This window comes from Tarenaya hassleriana, unplaced genomic scaffold, assembly GCF_000463585.1.
Source record: "Tarenaya hassleriana unplaced genomic scaffold, ASM46358v1 Cleome33, whole genome shotgun sequence".
In the NCBI taxonomy this organism is placed as follows: Eukaryota; Viridiplantae; Streptophyta; class Magnoliopsida; order Brassicales; family Cleomaceae; genus Tarenaya; species Tarenaya hassleriana.
In genome coordinates, this window is record NW_010966459.1 from 81,624 (window position 1) to 101,179 (window position 19,556).

Sequence of the window (19,556 nt, forward strand, 5' to 3'; positions counted from 1 at the left end):
AATTACGAAAATAGTCTGTTGAACCCATTGGGGGAATCAAATAACGATTTTATTCAGATAGTGGTATAATATGATGCGCATGAATACCGCAAAACTAGGCTGGAAAATTCTTTCCCACGTTACAAGACGGACCGGACCGGTTTAAAGTAATAGATTTTGTAGGGTCCAGTCCGGTAGACAAGAAAACCGGTGCGGTTAAATAATAGGTTTTAATGTCTAATAAATAAGACTCTGCTCTTCGAACAAGGTGTCGTGGTGTAGTTGGTTATCACGTCAGTCTAACACACTGAAGGTCTCCGGTTCGAGTCCGGGCGACGCCATAATGAGTAATTTTGTTTTTTAAGTTGGAATTTTTTGTATGCAGTGCGAAACAAAAAAAGGCCAATATATTTCAAAAGAGCCGAAGAAACCTTATTAACATTTTTTTGCTATTTGAGCCCATTTTAAAGAGAATACGACGGCCCATAACCACCGTTAAGCCTTTTGACGGTCCAATAGGTAGAGATTTACTGTTTGCAAGTTTTGTAATTACAGTCTTACGAAAAAATGACACGAATTTTATAGACTTTCAATTCGTATGCACAAATGTCTGTGGACGTCGCGTAGCGAAGAGAAAAAGGACAAAAGACAGCTAAGATGTGAGGTGTCGAACGACAGAACACGACGACCTGGCTGGCGCTCTCGCATGCAAAATGGATGGGTCCTCTGCCGTCTATTTGTGTATATCCGACCGGCGCGTGGATCCTCAACCGTCGATGTCATGTCCGTGTCCCACGCGCCCTGGCCCCACTATGCTTTTTAATTCTCTCTTTAAAAATATCTAACGAGAAAAGAAGGAAAATCTGGAAAATCAATTCTCGTTTCCTTTGCGAGTATCCAGAGGGAGAGATTCTCTCTTGCGTTCTCTCTCCCGCCCGCTCGGCCAAGGAGCAGACCTCTCTCTCTCGACCTCTCCTCTGGTATTATCTCTCTCTCTCTGCCTAAAGGTGAATGATCGGTGTGTGTATCGCTACTCGACGCCTCTTTGTGTTCGTTTGATCCGATAAATCCAGATTCTGGAACGTGGTGAAGGTATGTCGGTGAAACTGGATCGTCGATTTTTTTCTCTTTCATTTTCTGTAGATTTAACGTTGTGGCAATCATATCCGAGTTTCGGATCGTTTGTGATTGTCGGTCGGTTGTTTTGATTTGGCGATTACGACTTAGAATTTTTGGTTACCGTTTTGACAGAATTTCCTGATTTCGTGGAATAAAGCTTGTGTTCTGTGGGGATCCTGATATGTGCAATGAGTTGTGTGGGTTTTCAGCTTGTTGATGTCTCTACTATCGATTTGTTTATTCTGACATGAGATCTCTAATCACTTTTGCGATTTGCTGAAATTTGTTTCCTGAATCAAATGATTCTTAATAAATCTAGTAACTGTAGACTGGTTGAACTCGGATCTGGGTTTGATATCATGGTAGTGTTCATAGGCAAATGACAAATTATGATATGGTCTGTTGGAATTTCCGAAGGGACAACGAAAATTTTGATTATGTAATCTGTTATAGCCATTAGCCTGCAATTATCATTGTTATTTGACTCCTGTAGGAGGGAAGATAAGAAACCAAGGTGCAAAAATGGTGACTGCTTGCAGTGAACATCACCAAGTCAAAGCTGCCGAATCTGTGCCACCTCCTCCACCCGCTCCATGGAAAAGCGGTGGCTACCAGAAAAGGTTCCGGGTGGAACCACCAAATCAATTAGGGCGTTGCTGTGTTTCAACAGCGACAAGAGCTATGTGGGATCGTCTTTTCAACGAGAGTTGTAAAGCCGATGTCGTGATTCATACAGATAATGGTAGCATCGTCTATGCTCATGCCGATATCATTGTAAGCTCTTTTAGGCTTCATTTGACGTAGAAAGTCATTCTTGTGTACAATTGCACAATTAATGTGCTTAGAACCTGTGGGAGGATGCCGACTGAACCACATTTGAGAATTGGAACTCGACAAGAAAAGTTGAGAATACTAAATGTAGATGCATGATTGATATGTAAGTTTGTTGATTCGGCTTGTCACAGCGAAAATTAAAGGTTGCTGTTTTGGATTTTCTAGTTATTCTTCATCTGAATCCTTACCCCTCTCTTTTTAGTTGATGTGTTCTATTTGCCCTTGTATCTCTTGTAAAGACAAACTATTCATTTGGTTTATCGACGATCACAGGGAACCGCCTCTCCTGTAATTAAAGGCATGTTGAAGCAAGCCAAAAGACATGGCTATTGGCAATCAATTGCAATCCGTGGTGTCCCTCAAGATGCTGTCCGGGCTTTTATCCGCTTCCTCTACTCTTCCTGGTATAGATTGGTCTTCCTGTTTCTTCTGCCCTGTTTTTTTTTCCCTGGTATTTCTGGTTATATATGGGCCTGATTAACCCGGCTTTCATTTGTAGTTACGAGAAAGAAGACATGAACGAGTTTGTGATGCATTTGTTAGTGATGTCGCACGTGTATGTCGTCCCTCAGCTGAAACAGCTGTGTGAATGGCATCTGGAACAAGGGTTGCTCACCACAGAGAATGTAGTAGACGTGTTCCAGCTTTCACTGCTATGTGACGTCCCCCGCCTCAGCGTCGTTTCTCACCGTATGATCTTGAAGAACTTCAAGAAAGTTTATGCTTCAGAAGCATGGAAGGCTATGAAGAAAAGCCATCCGTTTCTCGAGAAAGAACTCTCAGATTCGATGATCCACGGGGAAAACGTATGCATTTTTTTTTCTTTCACAGTCTCCTTTCGTCTCAAATTTCTCATGTTTTTGATGAAGCATTTCAAACAAATGTGCAGAGAAGAAAGGAGGGGATGAGGAAAGCGAAGGAGCAGAAGGTGTACGCCCAACTGTACGAGGCGATGGAAGCGCTGGTGCATATATGCAGGGATGGGTGCAGGACGATAGGGCCGCAGGGGAAGGACTTGAAAGAGAACGAGGCACCGTGCGGGTATGAAGCTTGCAAGGGATTGGAAACCCTAATTCGGCATTTCGCGGGGTGTAGCCTGAGAGTGCCCGGAGGCTGCGTCCATTGCAAGAGGATGTGGCAACTTCTCGAGCTTCATTCCCGTCTATGCGCCGATTCCAATCGATGCTGTGTTCCTCTCTGCAGGTACACCAACCGTCCATCCTTTACCTTCTTATCCGTACCATTGGATTCTGATTCGGATATGAAAAATGATGGGTTCATATGATGTAGATTTGTGTTAAAGAGATATGTGATTGTGTGTTGTTAATTCGGGTGGGGGTGGACAGGAACTTCAAGGAGAGGAAAGAGAAGCAGAGCAAGAAAGAGGAGGGAAGGTGGAAACTGCTGGTTAAGAACGTGTTGGGAAGCAAGAGGTTCGGATGTTCTCCTTTCTTTTTGTCGTTACCCTCATCCTCCTCTCCATGATCATCAACTCGCACAAAAAGAAAAAATCACTCTGCAATCGTTGTTCCACCCAAGAATCGGCTGGTTTTTTTAAAGCTTTTCTTGTGATCCCCCCGAATGTAACCATCGCTAAATAAATGGAACGACGAATCTTTTGGCTCTTTTGATTTTTTCCCCCCTTGATGTTCTTTCTAGTCTTTTGTGTTTGGTTAGTCGATGAAGGTTGACCCGCAGTCGCGCGTGGATCCTACTGGGCCTCTCCCAATTAGGAGGTAACAATATCACGACAGAAACTGCAATTAATCCATGTAGTTTTCTGTGCTAAAACAAATCCAATCTTCTTTTATGTAAAAACCAATCGAAAAAAGATAAGAAATTTTTCGATAAGAAAATACGGCGGTGGGGGTGAAGGAGAAGAGAACCCAAAGAAAAAGGGGGGAGGAGGAAAGCGTACAAGAAAGTGAAGTCGTCACATGTTTTTGGCTTTTGGGTGGTAGAAGGACAAAACACATACCGAATACAAATCCGAAGCATCCAAGGGTTTCATTGAGTGGCATTGTCGTATGCCCTAGATGCCACCCACCCATCCCCTTTCACGTTCTCCCCCGCATTCTGCGGTTGCCATTCGAGATAATCCTTATCTCTTTTCCCACCAAAATCACACCTACTAATCCAAACACCTTCACTTGTTTTTGTATAAGACGACCAAACTGTTAGGCACTCATTTTGTATCGTTTCTGAGTCTCCGAGGAAAGAACTCTTCAGCCAGATGTTTATACCGCCGAAAGCAGCAACGTGAATCCGATATCACCACCTTTTTTCAGTTGACAGTAAAGTCAGTTACCAAACAAGAAGGATTCTCCGTTTCTATGGCAATAACCCATCCGAAACAAAATTACCCTTCATATAACATATTATTATTATAAATGTGGAAAAAAAGAGAGAGGTTTCCCTTATTCTTTCGGTCGCTCGGGGGAAAAAAAAGACATATCACTAACCGCATTCCGCGTCACGGCAACAAAACCTGATCGATCACACACTCCCTCCTTTACCCGGGAATCAGCTCTGACTTCCTAAAACTCTATATGCTCCCTATTCTGCTTTTGCCGGTCCATTTCGTGTAGATCCTCCTTCTCGCTGTAAAAAAAAAAATCCTGTACAGACAGTCTACTTGCTGTCCGAGCCCCAATGGTATACGATTGATTGCCGAGAAAGATGTTCTCCTTCCTGACCTTCCCATCCCCATGCCGATAAACCTCATGGAGACAAGCTATGATCTTCGTCTGAGCTTGTCTCGTGTCTACCGTTGTACCTGCCAAGGACTGGCAATGAAGCTGTGGCTGAGATCCGGAAGGATCTAGCCGAACCCATCACCGTTCTCTCCTGTATCGTCTTCACTTCTTTACAAACATTGTCGAGTATTCCGAGGAAATCCCTTACCACCATGAAGATCCTCAGTGGATGAGATTCCTCCTTCCCCGCATCCCCGTGGAAGTACTCTGTCACATCCTTCACCCGCCTTAACGCCTTCCTTTCATTTTCCTTGACCATACCCATCTCTTCCCCTGCTTCTTTGAGGAACGCCTTCATTGAATCGAAGAACTTCCCCTGTTTCGTTTCTGGCTTCTCGTGTTGCAGAACAGATCGAACCTTATCCAGACCCATCTCGAGTTTGGAAACGTAACTGCTCAGAACGTCAAAGTCCATCCCGGCTGCCCTTTTCACGTTGCCAAGATCTCTACTGAGTCCTGCCACTACTTGAAGCCCTTGCTTTTTCAAATCGCCTTCTTCCGGTTGTGACTCTTCGCTCTGACAGTTCCCGTTTGTAGAGTCCGAAGGCATGCCTTCGGATCTAGTGATCTCTTGGACCACAAAGTGGAGCAACGTGGTCTTCCCGTCAGTACCCTTTATGTCCACGAGTTTCAAAAGAGTATCAAGTTTGAATGCCTTGGCATCTCCACGATTAGTTCCCACATTCATTCTGTTCCCTGTCCTTAGAACAGCCTCCAGTAGTTTGAGGAACAGCCTGCTGTTCTTTAGTTCTTTGCTTGCATCCTGGAAAGCATTAATTACACAGAACAAAAAGAGATGTAGTTAAAGTTGACAAAACTCTTGCCTGGAGGGAAGTTGGAATTTGAGGAGTACCTCTAGTGTCTGGAATGAGTTCCTCAGATATTTAACTTCTGCATCAAAGTTGGCTCTATACAACATTGCTTCGACCCTTTTGAAGGCGAAAGGTATATCGAGAATGGTTTTAAGAAACTTTTCAGCTGTCCCGAGTTTCAAGTCATCACCAGAGTACTCTCGAAGTTTTATCTCTTCCTCTTTGGTTGGACCCATCTTCACCAGTGTTTCCAGAAGCTCCGCACCTAAGCTATCGGGATTACCTGTTACAGCATCACAGGTTTAATCAAGCAACAAGCTGAGACATAAATTAGAAGTCCAATGACATATTTCGGGTGTGGCTCTTCGCGCAAGAAGATATTTGCAGAATTCTCGGGGCAACGAAAGCTTTATCCAATTGGATATTTTTAAGATTCGCTGGGAACTTGCCATTCGTTGTTTAATCAACGTGACAAATTCGCAAATGCAATGTTATGCCCGATGACAAACCGAAAGAGAGACTGTCACATACCATCCAACAGGGCTTCGAACACCTCTTCCCGCGTTACATTCAGTGCTCTAAGAAGAATAGCAATGTTCTGTGACTTCTTCGGATCCAATACTCTGTTCTCATTCTCCACTGGAGGTAGCACCGACCTTCTCACGCTTTCATTTGGGGCTGGTTTTTTCGTATTGCAACCAAATAAATGTTCCATCCTATCCTCGTTCAACCTGTATCACACCGTGAGATGTGATCACCGTTCAAAAACAACCACAATTCAAGCGCATGGTATAGAAAGCAGTGATACTCACTGAAATGAACTCGACTTGATCTGGTCCCAAACAGTCGCGCGATCCGAGCTCGCACGCACTTTGTCCCAATGGAGAGGCTTCAACTTCGGCCTACCTGAATCAGTTTCCGCATCTCCCGTCTTTTCGGATGAACCACCTGATCTGCTATTAACCTCTTCTGGCTTGGATTTGGGACTCGGAGTCCTGAATTCCTGTTTCTTCAGAGGTTCATTTGACGTTGTAGAAGTGGTTACTTCGGAACCGCTCGGCCTACGCTGTATCTGGAAGTCTTCCGTCTGCTTGTGAAGAGGGGGAGGCGGCGGCGGCGGCGGAGGTGGAGGCGCCCGAGGCGGAGGAAGGGCTTGATCTGTGTTTATTGCCTGAAGCGCCGCCCTATTTGGTGGCGGAGGTGGAGACGAAAACTTAGGCCGGTTCGATGAATAGGTAAGCTCCTGGCGCTTATTTTCCGACCCCCGTTGCGGTGGCGGCGGCGGTGGCTGTTTCTGCTTTATCGATGGAATGATGACGTGTTTCATCTCCGGCGAGGATGAAGCCTTCGTTCCGGCCGTCGCGCCTCCTGTTGCAAACCTCGACCTCGGAGATGTTCTCTTCGAGTGAGGAACCGAGCCGGTGGAATGGTTGGTGCTATCGGCGGAACGAACAAACGGCGTGTAGAAACCATCCTCGCTGCTGATCGTAGATTTGTGCGGCGTATAAAATGCCGCGTCGCGGCTCTGCTCGTCGGAAGATGAATGTGACGGAGATGGAGACAACACTGACGGTGAATCACCAGACGGTGGAGGCCTGGATAATGGTGGAAGCGGATGAAGCTCCGGGCTCGGCCGATACCGATCCGATCTTTTAGCCGAATTCAGCTTCCGATACGGTGACACATTGGCCGTTCCGTTGCTTTCGCCATTCGTCACAATAGACGACTCTCGATTCGGCTCAACCGTTCCAATATAGAGAAAACTGGACGTAGGTGGTCTCGTATCTTCCTGCAACATGTGCGAACCGCCATCGACGCCTCCATTGGCGAGTTTCTGAGTTTCGCTCGCGTGTTTCACTTTGTGTCGGTACAAAAAGAAAGCCAGAGCAGAGAGCATACCGAGTGTAACAATTCCAACGGATATGACGATCGCGACTTTCTTCCCCGGTTTCGCTGGTTGAGTAGCTGTCGGAATCGGCAATCCGCCATTGACAGCAGCGGAAGCTGGCGGAGGAGAAGGAGGAGACTGACTCTGGTAAGACGTGGACGGTACCTCGGGGAAGAAAGGCTGATCAGGGATATCGGGAGTAGCCGGAGTAGATGGCGGCGAATCGGAAGCCGGCGGCGGAGTAGAACTCTCCGGAAAAAGCGGCTGATGCAGAATTCTCCGATGAACCTCTGCAAATTCCCTATCGAATCGGATTGGCCCTCCGCCTCCAGATACGGGAATGAGGAAGGATAACGGCGAGATAAGGATAGAGAAGAGGGAGAGGAAGACGAAGAAGCAGGAGTGAGGAGCTCTCATGGCGAATCTCGATTAACTGTTTTACAAATCTTCTCTCTCTCTAAATTCATCTTCTACGCCCTATTTTCTTCTTTTGTGCCCCCCCCCCTCTCTCTCTCTCTCTCCCTTTCTTTTTCTATGTCTTATGCGGGAAAAAAATTGCCAGGACATGGAGAGAGAGAGATAGAGAGAGAGATATGGGAAGCGAAGGTTCGCTCTTCGGTGGGTTTCAAGATCTGGACGATGAGCTGACGTCAGCAATTCTCTTTTAGTTTTAAGAAAAAACAAAAAATACACATGGTAATCACATGATGGTTAGCGCTATTGATATTGACTTATTTTTAAAATAATTATAAAAAAAGTGGAAAATAACTAAACTTTTATGTCACCAATGTGGTGTCATTTCTGACTCAATGAATCGAATTACGTGTAAATATCTGCGCGAAGGAAAGAACCACAAAATTCAGTGAACAGTTTCCTAAAAGACACGAAGAATAGTAACCGACAACTTCGTCGCCAGCTTTGAAGATTTACTGCGAATGAATAAAAATTACATATTTATATCATTTTAAAACGATATATTTTTTACAGTTTAATAATAATGCGTGTGAAGATGTATATTTAATTGTAACAAGAAATCCGACAGATTATGGAAAACCAAGACGTGTGTGGAAAGTCTTTGTACCGCAATTCGATTTCGTGTCGAAAACTTTCGTTATCGACGTTAATGACACGAAATATATTCCAAATTCTTTGCCCAGTGACTACGGAATCACAACCATATATAAAAAAAAAAAAGGAGCACGACGTGAAAAGACGGACATGCCCATGCCTGTGCCGTGTTTAACAGAGAATGCGATGCTCATTCTCGTAATTTAGTTTCCGTTGTCGATATCGAGGCTAAGTGAAAGACGACAGACACAAACCATTCGATCGCCAACTTTTCATTTTATACGAGTTTTCCCAAATTATTTTTATATTCCCAAATTATATATATATATATATATATATATATATATGTGTGAATAAAGCACAGAAATTGTGGTGTTGAAGTTAGGGTCGGGTACGGGTCAGATATCCGCGATTTCCGATCTTATGCTTTTGAATTTGACAGGCTGGACCCTAGTTTTGTTTGATCTCTCTAACCCACCTACGCAAAATGAGCCCAAACTATACTATAATAGTCAACCATCTCCCAAATTATATATATATATATATATATATATATATATGTGTGAATAAAGCACAGAAATTGTGGTGTTGAAGTTAGGGTCGGGTACGGGTCAGATATCCGCGATTTTAGAGATATCCGTTTTCGTCTTCCTCTTCGCGCGTTTTATGAAAACAATGTCTCATTTTTCTATCTCATTAACACCGGATATCTGTGATTAAAAGACAGGTATCAACAGATATCTGTACCCGTAAAATATATATTTTTTAAATAAATATAAACCAAATATTAATAAAATTATATTATTTAATTTAAAAATATATTTAAAATATAAAAAATATATATCTTTGAACAGGTATAAATGTCCAACCCTAGTTGAAGTTGCGAGTGCCACTTGGGCTGATTCTGTAATCAGAAAGCCAATCCTGTGTGGTCCGGACCACCGAAGATTAAGATGCGGACCAACAGTGTTATTTGAAACCACACACTCCAAAAGATAATTTCATTGTTTTGTAGAAAAAAAGGTAATTCGCATGTTTTCACGTGAAAATATGATATCTCAAATTCACTTCTGAAACGTTCCAAATAGCAAATACAAATAAATAAATTCAATCTGGAGTCTGCCGTATGTTGTAACAGTGAAATTTCATTTTCTATATCGATATAAACTATTCCTTTGATACCGTAACAAAAAATACTATGGACTTCATATATAATATATTTATTAAAAAAATAAAAAGAAGCTTTAAATGAAGTCCGTATGTGTAATTTTGGAATAAAGTGAGGTGGAAGGGTGAACGTTAGCTTCTCTTTTTAGCTTTTTTTTTTGCTCATATCTTTTTAAGCTTTTCCTTTCCTCTTTTTGATTTAGTGATTACTTTTTTTTTTTGTTTTCTTAATCTCTGAAATTATACAAGATAGGAGTAATTTTGATTAGGAGGAAATTAATGTTTAATTTATACTTCCTTGATTTAAATTTCTAATTTATAGTTAATGAATTTTGGGTAATTAAATTTTAATATGATTAAATATTATTATTTTATAAAATTTTGGTCAGATTTTCTATCCCAGTCTCAGTCTGATTATGAATCCACCGACTTTCAGTGTACTGCACAATGCAAGGGGACAAAAGCACACGCTCAATCGCATTTTCATTCACCACTTTTCTTTTTACTCTCTTTTGTTCCTTTTTATTTTTATTTTTCACTTTTCTATTATCTTTTCTGGTTTTCCTGCTTTTTGGTTAATTTAGCTGTCCATCTATATTTTTCAGGGTAATTACAATTTCACCCTTTTATCTACACTTTTAAAAAACACAAATGGAAAACAAATGATATGATATAGAGATCAACGTTTAAAAAGAAGAACATAAAACTTCCGACAATAGACACGAATTTATATCGTCAATAACAAGAAACAAATATTCTTCATACAAAGTTGTATTTATATTTGCTTTTCTTCCATTCCACGCAAACGTTAAAGCCTCGCAACAATTATATTACGGGAAATATATAATATATATATATATATATATATATATTCACATATTTTTCCAGATACCAAACTAACACCGAAAGCAAAGCCACGAATTAAGGCTTTCCCGTGACGACTGTGTACCGAATATTTCATTTTCCGGAAATTTGTTACGATACGCTTCCGTACCACGAGTGATCTAATCAAAATTTGTTTTCTGCTTAACTTTTCATAAATAGTTTTATTTTTCAAGAAATGAAAAATATCCTGAAGGTTTAATGCGAACTATTTCCTTTTTTTTTATAAGAAATCAAAATATATAATTATATATTATGGTTTCGTAGTAAAAACAAAATAGCTGAAGGAAGAACAGAGAGTCATCGGTCGCATGGGCCATTGCTTGCCTTGTGTCACGTCTGTGGGTTCCAAATCTTGACCGTAACAGATACATAAAGGGAAAATACTATGTATCTGTTTATGTTAAACCACTAATTAATTAAAATTAATAAATGAGGTCTAATCATGATAAAGTGTTGGACAAATCACTGTTATAATCATGACAGGATTATTCAAAACCTCCAAAGTGATTTAAGAATCCCAAGGGTTCAAGAGGAAATTAACTAAGCGATTGATTAGAGTGGAATTATTATCATTATATCATTATGCGTGGACATTTGAAATGGGACGATTTTTTTTTTGTTAAATGGGCCTAGCCAAGGCCCAAAAAGCTGCTATGACGGCTTGCCCGAACAAAGACCTAAATGGACTGGACCCCACGGAATATCGGTCCCTGTGGGGCCCGTGACATTTTGTGCCTTTCGTGCCCTCTTACTGGAATCCCGAAACGGCGCCGTTGGATTGGTTAACTAATAACTAATGATTAATAATGTTTTTAAAATAGGACTGTATGAAGTAAAACAATATATATCACAGTTATTGTTTTATATATAACATGTACATTTTAATGTTATGATATTCATAAAAACAAAGTGATTTGAATCAATATTTAATTAATCAATAGATGTGGCATGGTGTGGGGGAGTGGGATGGCATTTCATGATTTCCCGTAAGAGGTCTATACGCTTTTTTTTATGACACGTGTCGCTAACGACTCAGCAGTCAAATTGGCTTCTGCATTGATCACAACGGTGTTTTTTTTTTTGTCATGCGTCAATATACAATTATTCTGCATGAAGCTTCGTTAAATACAAATATATATATTTATATATATAAACACCTCCCTCATGTTCAGTACCAAAAGGACAAACTGTAACTTGGTTGTGTACACACCACCTTCTCGAAAGGCACTGTGATGGCATGTCCTCCTCCTCTTCTTCGCCTTCTCTTCTTCATTTCCCTTCTGGGTCTTACAGGTAAGCATAAATTGCAATACAAGATCTGTTTCTCCCCTCTCTACAGATCATTAGAAGGAAAAAAAAGCTTAATTAATTCTCTGGCATTTCTGCAGGAGCTGGTCAAGAATCATCATTCATTGGAGCCTTTAATCTCCATCAAAGAGTCCTTGAACTTCCTCAAAGCAATGATCTTGCTTTTGCTGTTTCTGTGAGTGATGACAAAACCGTTGCAGAGATCTCCTCTAGTGTTATCACCGCTGAAACATGGTTGCGAACCCACGTTCTGTCTCGCTACCCTTCCACCAAAATCACCACCATTGTTGTCATTGTCCGAGGTTTTTGCCAGACCGCCCAGCAAGAACACGGCTCTGCTCTGGTTCTGTCTTCCCTTAAGAACATCTACCATTCCCTTGTCAGATGGGGTCTGGAGAAAGACATCAAAGTCTCCTCTGGTTTCTCTTACCAGTGCTTGAACACAAACGAAGTCTTTTTTGAGGAAGCGATCAAGCCCCTTCTTCTCTTTCTCCAAACCATAAACTCAACTTTCACCATAACCCCACCTCCGAATTTCCCCCCTTCACCAGATGATCAACTCGGTTTGCTTCATTTCACCAAAAAGTTTCGGTCTTTGGGCTTCAACAAGGTGAATTTCATAAACCCTGTACCAGAAGATGCTGAAACCATGATGAACAGAAGAAAGCTTAGATCGTTCGTCGATTTCAGCAGCAAAACCATAAACCCTTTCCCTGCAAGACCGTCCCCATTACCAGAAATCTCCCCCATCCGCTCCTCGATTGGATTCTCAGCTCCGGCCACCGTACCCACAAACCCTAGAAACTCCGATCCCCCATTTTCATCGCAGCCACCATCCTCCGCCGCCGCACTTCCGCCGGATCTTCCTCCTCAGGCCTTCAACTCACCGCTCTCATCAGCCCCAGGATACTCCCTCCCGCCGTGCGGTCCTCCTTACCCCGCCGCTACACCGCCGCACTTCTCCGCCGCGGTGACGCCGCCGCCGGCGAAGGCGGTGGAAGGGCTATGGTGCGTGGCGAAGCCGAGCGTGGCGGAGGAGATCCTGCAGCAGGCGTTGGATTTCGCGTGCGGAGAAGGAGGAGCGGACTGCGATGAGATAAGGCCCCATGGAAGCTGCTTCAGACCTGACACGGCAGTGGCTCATGCCTCTTTTGCCTTCAACAGTTACTGGCAGAAAACCAAGAGAAACGGCAGCACTTGCTCCTTCGGCGGCACCGCCATGCTAATCACTGCAGACCCAAGTAAGATTAAAAAAACATGGCCTTTTTTTTTGTCAGAGATCTCGGCGATCTTCAACTATAAAATAAAACCTGTGGGGACTTATATTAAGATTGTTGATTTGAGAATGGGAATATTTGTTGCAGGTTATCTGCATTGCCGGTTTGTTCTGAGCTGAGCTTGCTTGATGAGAGGCAGTGGAGGCATAAAGAAGATAATCATGCAAGTATTTAGTTGTTTTGATCTAATCTCTAATTCTTGCATATTTTAAGTCGGGGCTGTATGATCCTTAGAATTCGCACCGCATCTCTTATTCTTGCATATTTTAATTTCTGGAGTCTTGAGAATAACATCTATGAAATTATATTTTTTTAGACATATGTGAGTATTTTATCTTTCAGGGTTTAAAATGACAATCATAAAACGAATTTTGTTTTCTTAATGATATGGTTTCAAAGGATATTATGTATAAAAGAATTTAAAAAAATCGAGTTCTAACTACCATAACAAATTCCATAAGCATTGTTTCGTATAATTTTTAGTGGGTTGCTATGTATGTGATTTATTTAAATAAAATATTAACCATTCGTATAGTCGATCAATTCTTATATTGACACGTCACAGAGCAGAAATTGAATCGAAAAAATATTCGGAAGCCACATTGAATTTATCAGAGCCTGGTTTCGATCCAGGGACCTGTGGGTTATGGGCCCACCACGCTTCCGCTGCGCCACTCTGATTTGCTATATCTAATTTAAAATAAATTATAACATTGTTGGACCATGCGTCAACCAATTAATGTTCTTCGAGATTTAATTTTTTGTCACAATTTATTCACAAAAAACCCTAGGCACTTTTTTTTTCTTTACTTGCTACTTAAGTTAACGAGCCAACTTAACTGAATCTCACTAGCTTAGTTGTTCATAACATTTTCATTAAGCAGCGACATCATGGAGTCACCAAGAGCGAAAAGAAATTAAGCGATGTGCCGGTTAATGGACTGCGGCAAACTATCACATGAGGCATGTGTTCACGTACGCCTTTCAAAACGAGCGGCTTCCAAGTCGTGGTTCAAATCATCTTCTTCCAACTGGCTCGTGCCACACCAAACAACTCCTCTCTCCCGCCGAACAGGTTTAACGGTAGTTCAGATGACCGATGAGGATTGAGACTCTGGTCCGGTTGGGGAGGAGACGCGTAATGACTTGAACCTGATGAGTCCGGTTCATCGCTTATAAACTGATCTTGGAGGAGGGTTCGTTAAAGTATAAGAAATTGAGTTGTTGCGCATCTTATGTTTGATTTGGTCTAGTTATGGAAAACCCTTGATGATTAAACACGATTCTTCCGCTCGTAAAAGTAAAACCTCTCAACTTTTCACTCTATAAAATAAATTCACATAACAACAGACCGCAAATATCTCGATTTTAAATAATATATACACTTAATTTTCTTAAAAGAATTTTTTGTTTGCAGAAAACAATGAATCATGGCTAACAATATTGTATTAATTATATTTATGAGATTCATCATACTTGCATACTCAATTAAAAGAAAATTGATCAAAGTAAAAGATTAGTTATATTTTATCTAGAAAATAGATAAAGATATAAAAAGTATTTAAAAATCTTTTGTAAATGACGAAAACAAAATAATTTTTTAAATTTTTTAGCAAATTTCGTTTCACATTGAATTTTTATTCAATTATCAAATTGAGAAATCGTTTCCCTATTTATTATATATAACTTTATAATCGTTTGAGAAACTTTATAAACATTGGATTTAATATAAAACCTAAAGATAATTGAAAAATATTTCTATAATATTATATACGGACAAAGGAGAAGAGAAGTACTTTTCTTTATATGGTCATAGGGAATAAATTTTATTATATAAGGTTCAACTTAAATATAAAATATAAAAACAAACTTTCACCTAAACAAACACTAGTTAATAGATGAAATACTAAATCTTATTTTGGCATATTTAAAATGAGAAAAAACGGAGCACATCAGGTCCACTTGACCAAAATATTGACAAGATCATATTCAATAAATTTTCATTTATGTGATATTTGCATATCGAATTAAAAAAAATTTTGATTATTAGGTTAAAAGAAATTACAAAATAAATTTGTTAGCAAATTTCATCTCACATTGAATTTAGGTCTTCAATTATCAAATTCAGAATTGGTGATGAAATTTGTTATATATCTTTATAATATTTTCCAAATTTGATTAACATATTTCGAAGACCTAAATATTATTGATTCATGAAAACCTAAAAATTTCAAACAAAACAATACAAAATTTGAATACAAATTGAAAATAACTTATCTATTATCTATGCTCTCAAATACACACTCAAGCTTCGTGTTGTCATCGGTGTTTAGATTATTACTATACATGTCTTGCAATATTGGTTAGATTCACGCGTTGTATGTACTAATTTGATGTTCGTTACGTGTGTTCATCGATACTAATATAAATTAGAACAAATATATTATCTTATTCATGTTTATCTGAAGATGATAATATTCTATAGGTTGGATGGTTTATAATTCAAACTAAATGGAGTGTGTATATATTTTAGATAATATGTTTAATTATGTGTATTTGTTCAATAAATTTGTGTTTTATTTGCTTTCATGTCCTATTAAGATAAGGTGAAGAACTTCCAGCTATAATGTTAGGACAAAGCAAATAAATTGACAATGTATTCAGAGCTATTCGAGAATCATCTTACCAGGTGTCGCTGAGTGAATTGCTCGTAAATATATAGTAGAAGGTAAGTGATTTTAATTTGGAAATTGATTATGGACACATAATCTGTCTAGATTTTGGTAACAATAGTTTCATGTGTTTTCAAAACGAATAAAAGAAACAGTTCTCAATGGTATTGGTCGCAAAGATGATAAGAGGGAACAATTTAACAAAATTGAACAAGATTTATTTGAATTCATTAATATGTTTGATTAAGAGATGGCGGCAGTTCTCCGTCTCGTGGCTCTGGCGGTTTTGATTTCCATCCACCTTCTCTTCAACATTTCCACCCTCTACATGTTTCCACCCTCTACATGTAGTACGTTTGCAATCATTGTTCTTCCTCTTCAATTCTTTCAGTGCGGATCTCTTCGTCAGAGGAACACGATGACGATGGTGGATTGGCTAGCGGCTGAAACTCCGGGACTGGCTCCATTGACGGTGGTATCGGATATTCGCACGCGTGCTTCGCTTTGCGTCGGCACGAGAAGATCTGATACCACCATCAGTGGAGTCGAACCGAGAGCCTTATCCGCTGGTCCTAGAACTTCAATCGCTAGCCAATCCACCATCGGTGTCATCTTCCTCCGACGAAGAGATCTTCAGAATTGAAGAAGAGGAACAACGATTGAAAACCTACAATATGCAGAGGGTGGAAATGATGAAGAGAATGTGGGTGGGAATCAAAACCACCATAGCCGCGAGACAAAGAACTGCCGCTAGCCGGAGAACTGGAGTTGACATGAAAGAGGACAAGATGAATGTGTATATATTTTAGACAATATGTTTAATTATGTGTATGTGTTCAATAAATCAATTGACAATGCATTTAGAGCTATTCAAGAATCATCATACCAGGTGTCGTTGAGTGAAACTCATAAAGTATAGTAGAAGGTAAGTGATTCTAATTTGAAAATTGATTATGGACACATAATCTTTCTAATGTTTAGATTTTTGCTAACAATAGTTTCATATGCTTTCAAAACGAATAAAAGAAACAATTCTCAATAGTATTGCTTTCGAAGATGATAAGAGGGAACAATTTAACAAAATTAAACAAGATCTATTTTAATTTATTAATATGTTTGATTAATGATTTATGTGTACGTGTCAAATCACAAACATTACATAGTTACTTGATTTAACATTTGTCCATTATAAAAATTGCACAAATATCGCACGATAAATATGGTGAGTGCGTTTTGAATTTTACAAATGAGTTTGAAAAGATGATAATAGATTAGAAAAAAATCGTGGGACTACCTCGAACTACAACTGAACTATTAGTAAAGTTAGTTGTTTCCAATCGTAGGATTCGCTGCCATCTACTTTGTTTACTCACCATATCATTGGCCGTGGTTAAACATCCTGGAAAAACAATACTAGAAAGTTAGAAAAACCTATCTAATGAAAGAGATGATGTTAGTGATGCCGGAAAAAAAAAACAAGAAATGCATGAAACAGAGGACATAGATTGCTCACCGTTCAACTGGAAGTCCAAATCGGAATTTCATAGCTATTGTTGTTTAGGGCGTTTCGCGAAATAGCTGAAAGTCATCTTTAAAAATGAGTTATGGTGAAAATCAATTGCCAATTAATAAGTTTGAGAATTATAATGACATATTTTGTAAGTTTATAAATAAATTTGTTGAAGAAAGGTTTAAGAATTTGTTTTCCATTATTTTACAAATTCAATGTTTTTATGAGTTTACCCTTATATATGTAATCGGTGTGTCGTCTCATTTTGTCGATTGGATCATTACATAAATTATATATAATGAGATTATTTTAACAATAAGAACAACCTATATTTAATATATGATTTTGTTTCTGTCCAAAAATTTCAAATTAGCATTTCTTAATATATTGTTAATCTCATCCAAATTAAGTATAAATCTATTACATATATAATCAAGTTTAAAGAGATTTAGTGAAAACACCTAAACATCTTACATGACATTTTGCTTCATTTTCATTGGTTTATAATTAAAAAAATAAAATAAAATCATACCAAATTATTGTGACAAAACATATTCATGAATAAAAAACCCGTAACATTTGTTATCTAACAATTTATTAACAATTACTATTCCTATTTATTGTATTATTGTCTTATTAAAACTATAAGACCATTTTTTTACAATTAGTAAACAACAAGCAACTAAAACCTCCCAAAGATCAAGAATAAAATATTTGTGCAACCAATATCGATAGAGGTTCTAATGATAAATGACACCAGAGATGCAGAAAATAGAAGAAACGAGAGAGTATTTCAAAATAGAGTTTTGTTATTAAAAAGACTCTGTATTCATACAATGTAATTAAACTGTTTTAATTTTTAGTTTTTGTGCGATTATGCTGTGTTAGTGAAAAAAATTTATTTTCTAACTATTATCGATTTTTCTCCATTAACATATATTTTATTTTACCAAAATTGTTAAGATATAGATTAGTCTCATTGATATTGTTATTTTCAAAATAATGAATATTAGATTATTGTTTAATAATATTATTATTTTAGTGAAAATCTAATAATATTTTGAAAATTTTGTATTTATATAGAAATCTTTAATATGTGATGCTATGAGACAAAAAAATTAATGTATTTAGTTGGGAGTTTAAAATAATTTTATGTATTTTAATGAAATTTTGTTAATAAAATATTTTTTAATAATAATAATGATAATAATGAATTTAATCATCAATGGCTAATTTTAAAGAGATTGAGTAGATTAAAATATAACTTAAATTTAATCAATAGCTAAATTACCATGTATTATGTTCATGTATCTATGTGTTTATTTAGACATAATGTTAATAATAAATTATAGAGATTTTATAATTTGATTGAGTTAAATAAACTATACATGTTTATGATTGCATATATATATATATATATATATAACAAAGGAGTTGACAATTTTAAAAAAATTTATATATATGTATATGTGTATGTGCATGTATTTATTAATTTTTAAATTTATTTATGTTCTTGATTATTTATTTGATTAATTTATTATTTATTTATAACAAAATTAAAATAAAAAAGTTAACTAAAAGAAAAACTAGATTTATTTTATTAAAATGATTAAATAAGTTCTATATAAATCGTAATTTATAATTAATAAAAATTATTATTATTGAAATATTGTTTTAGTGAATAGAACCGATAATGTTAATAGCAAAGATAATTAATGAAAAGATATTATTATTTCATTAATTATGTAGATATATATATATATATGTATGCATTTTTTTATTAATTTTATGAAGAAATTATGGTACTCATATTTTGTTCATGGTTTATAAAATAATATTCATATTTTTTTATTTCTTTACTTTATAATTATATGATTTTATAATAATTTAATTTTATAAATATATATTTTTAAATCAAGCAAATATAAATGCGTGTGATTATATAATATAATAAAAATAATCAATAAAAAGAATAACCATCTAATAATTTATTAAAATATAGATTAAAGATTACATATAAATATAAATGCGTGTGATTATATAATATTAGTAAAAAGTTAGGTAAAAGGTAATTCCAACGTTAGTATGGGCCCAGGCCCAATTCGTGATATGGTGATAAACATCAGGACGTATTTCTATGACGATTTTTTACACATCTTGATATTAGATGTTTGACAAATGCATTTCATACTAACAAATCGCGTAGAAAAGAAAATAAATACATAAAATAGCTTATGGTTTTTAAAGGCTTGTTAATTTCTACATGTTTCTACAAATTTGA

At 37.7% G+C, this 19,556-nt stretch overlaps 3 protein-coding genes and 2 non-coding genes across 6 annotated transcripts; 3 read left to right on the forward strand and 2 right to left on the reverse strand.

Annotated features, from left to right (window-relative positions):
- Nucleotides 1–246: 246 nt before the first annotated feature.
- TRNAV-AAC lies at nt 247–320 on the forward strand. The gene has a single exon. It is a non-coding gene; the product is annotated as a tRNA-Val (tRNA).
- Nucleotides 321–846: 526 nt separating this feature from the next.
- Nucleotides 847–3,572, forward strand: LOC104821223 (BTB/POZ and TAZ domain-containing protein 4). Its single transcript, XM_010552029.2, has 6 exons — nt 847–1,071; nt 1,592–1,872; nt 2,206–2,336; nt 2,432–2,738; nt 2,822–3,135; nt 3,279–3,572. Exons 2-6 carry the CDS (start codon nt 1,621–1,623, stop codon nt 3,415–3,417), a joined length of 1,143 nt encoding a protein of 380 aa, XP_010550331.1. The 5' UTR covers nt 847–1,071; nt 1,592–1,620; the 3' UTR covers nt 3,418–3,572.
- Nucleotides 3,573–3,763: 191 nt separating this feature from the next.
- Nucleotides 3,764–7,899, reverse strand: LOC104821224 (formin-like protein 6). Its single transcript, XM_010552030.2, has 4 exons — nt 6,313–7,899; nt 6,032–6,231; nt 5,542–5,783; nt 3,764–5,451 (listed from the first exon to the last, which is right to left on the reverse strand). Exons 1-4 carry the CDS (start codon nt 7,803–7,805, stop codon nt 4,654–4,656), a joined length of 2,733 nt encoding a protein of 910 aa, XP_010550332.1. The 5' UTR covers nt 7,806–7,899; the 3' UTR covers nt 3,764–4,653.
- Nucleotides 7,900–11,632: 3,733 nt separating this feature from the next.
- LOC104821226 (glucan endo-1,3-beta-glucosidase 13-like) lies at nt 11,633–14,361 on the forward strand. Of its 2 annotated transcripts, XM_010552032.2 has the most exons (4): nt 11,633–11,801; nt 11,897–13,057; nt 13,181–13,256; nt 13,978–14,361. In XM_010552032.2, the coding sequence occupies exons 1-3, from the start codon at nt 11,741–11,743 to the stop codon at nt 13,210–13,212; spliced, it is 1,254 nt and encodes a 417-aa protein (XP_010550334.1). In that variant the 5' UTR covers nt 11,633–11,740; the 3' UTR covers nt 13,213–13,256; nt 13,978–14,361. The 2 variants fall into 2 exon arrangements, with proteins under 2 accessions (XP_010550334.1, XP_010550333.1); XM_010552031.2 differs by lacking the exon at nt 13,978–14,361 and having other exon boundaries at nt 13,181–13,412.
- On the reverse strand, nt 13,703–13,774 carry TRNAM-CAU. The gene has a single exon. It is a non-coding gene; the product is annotated as a tRNA-Met (tRNA).
- Nucleotides 14,362–19,556: the final 5,195 nt, after the last annotated feature.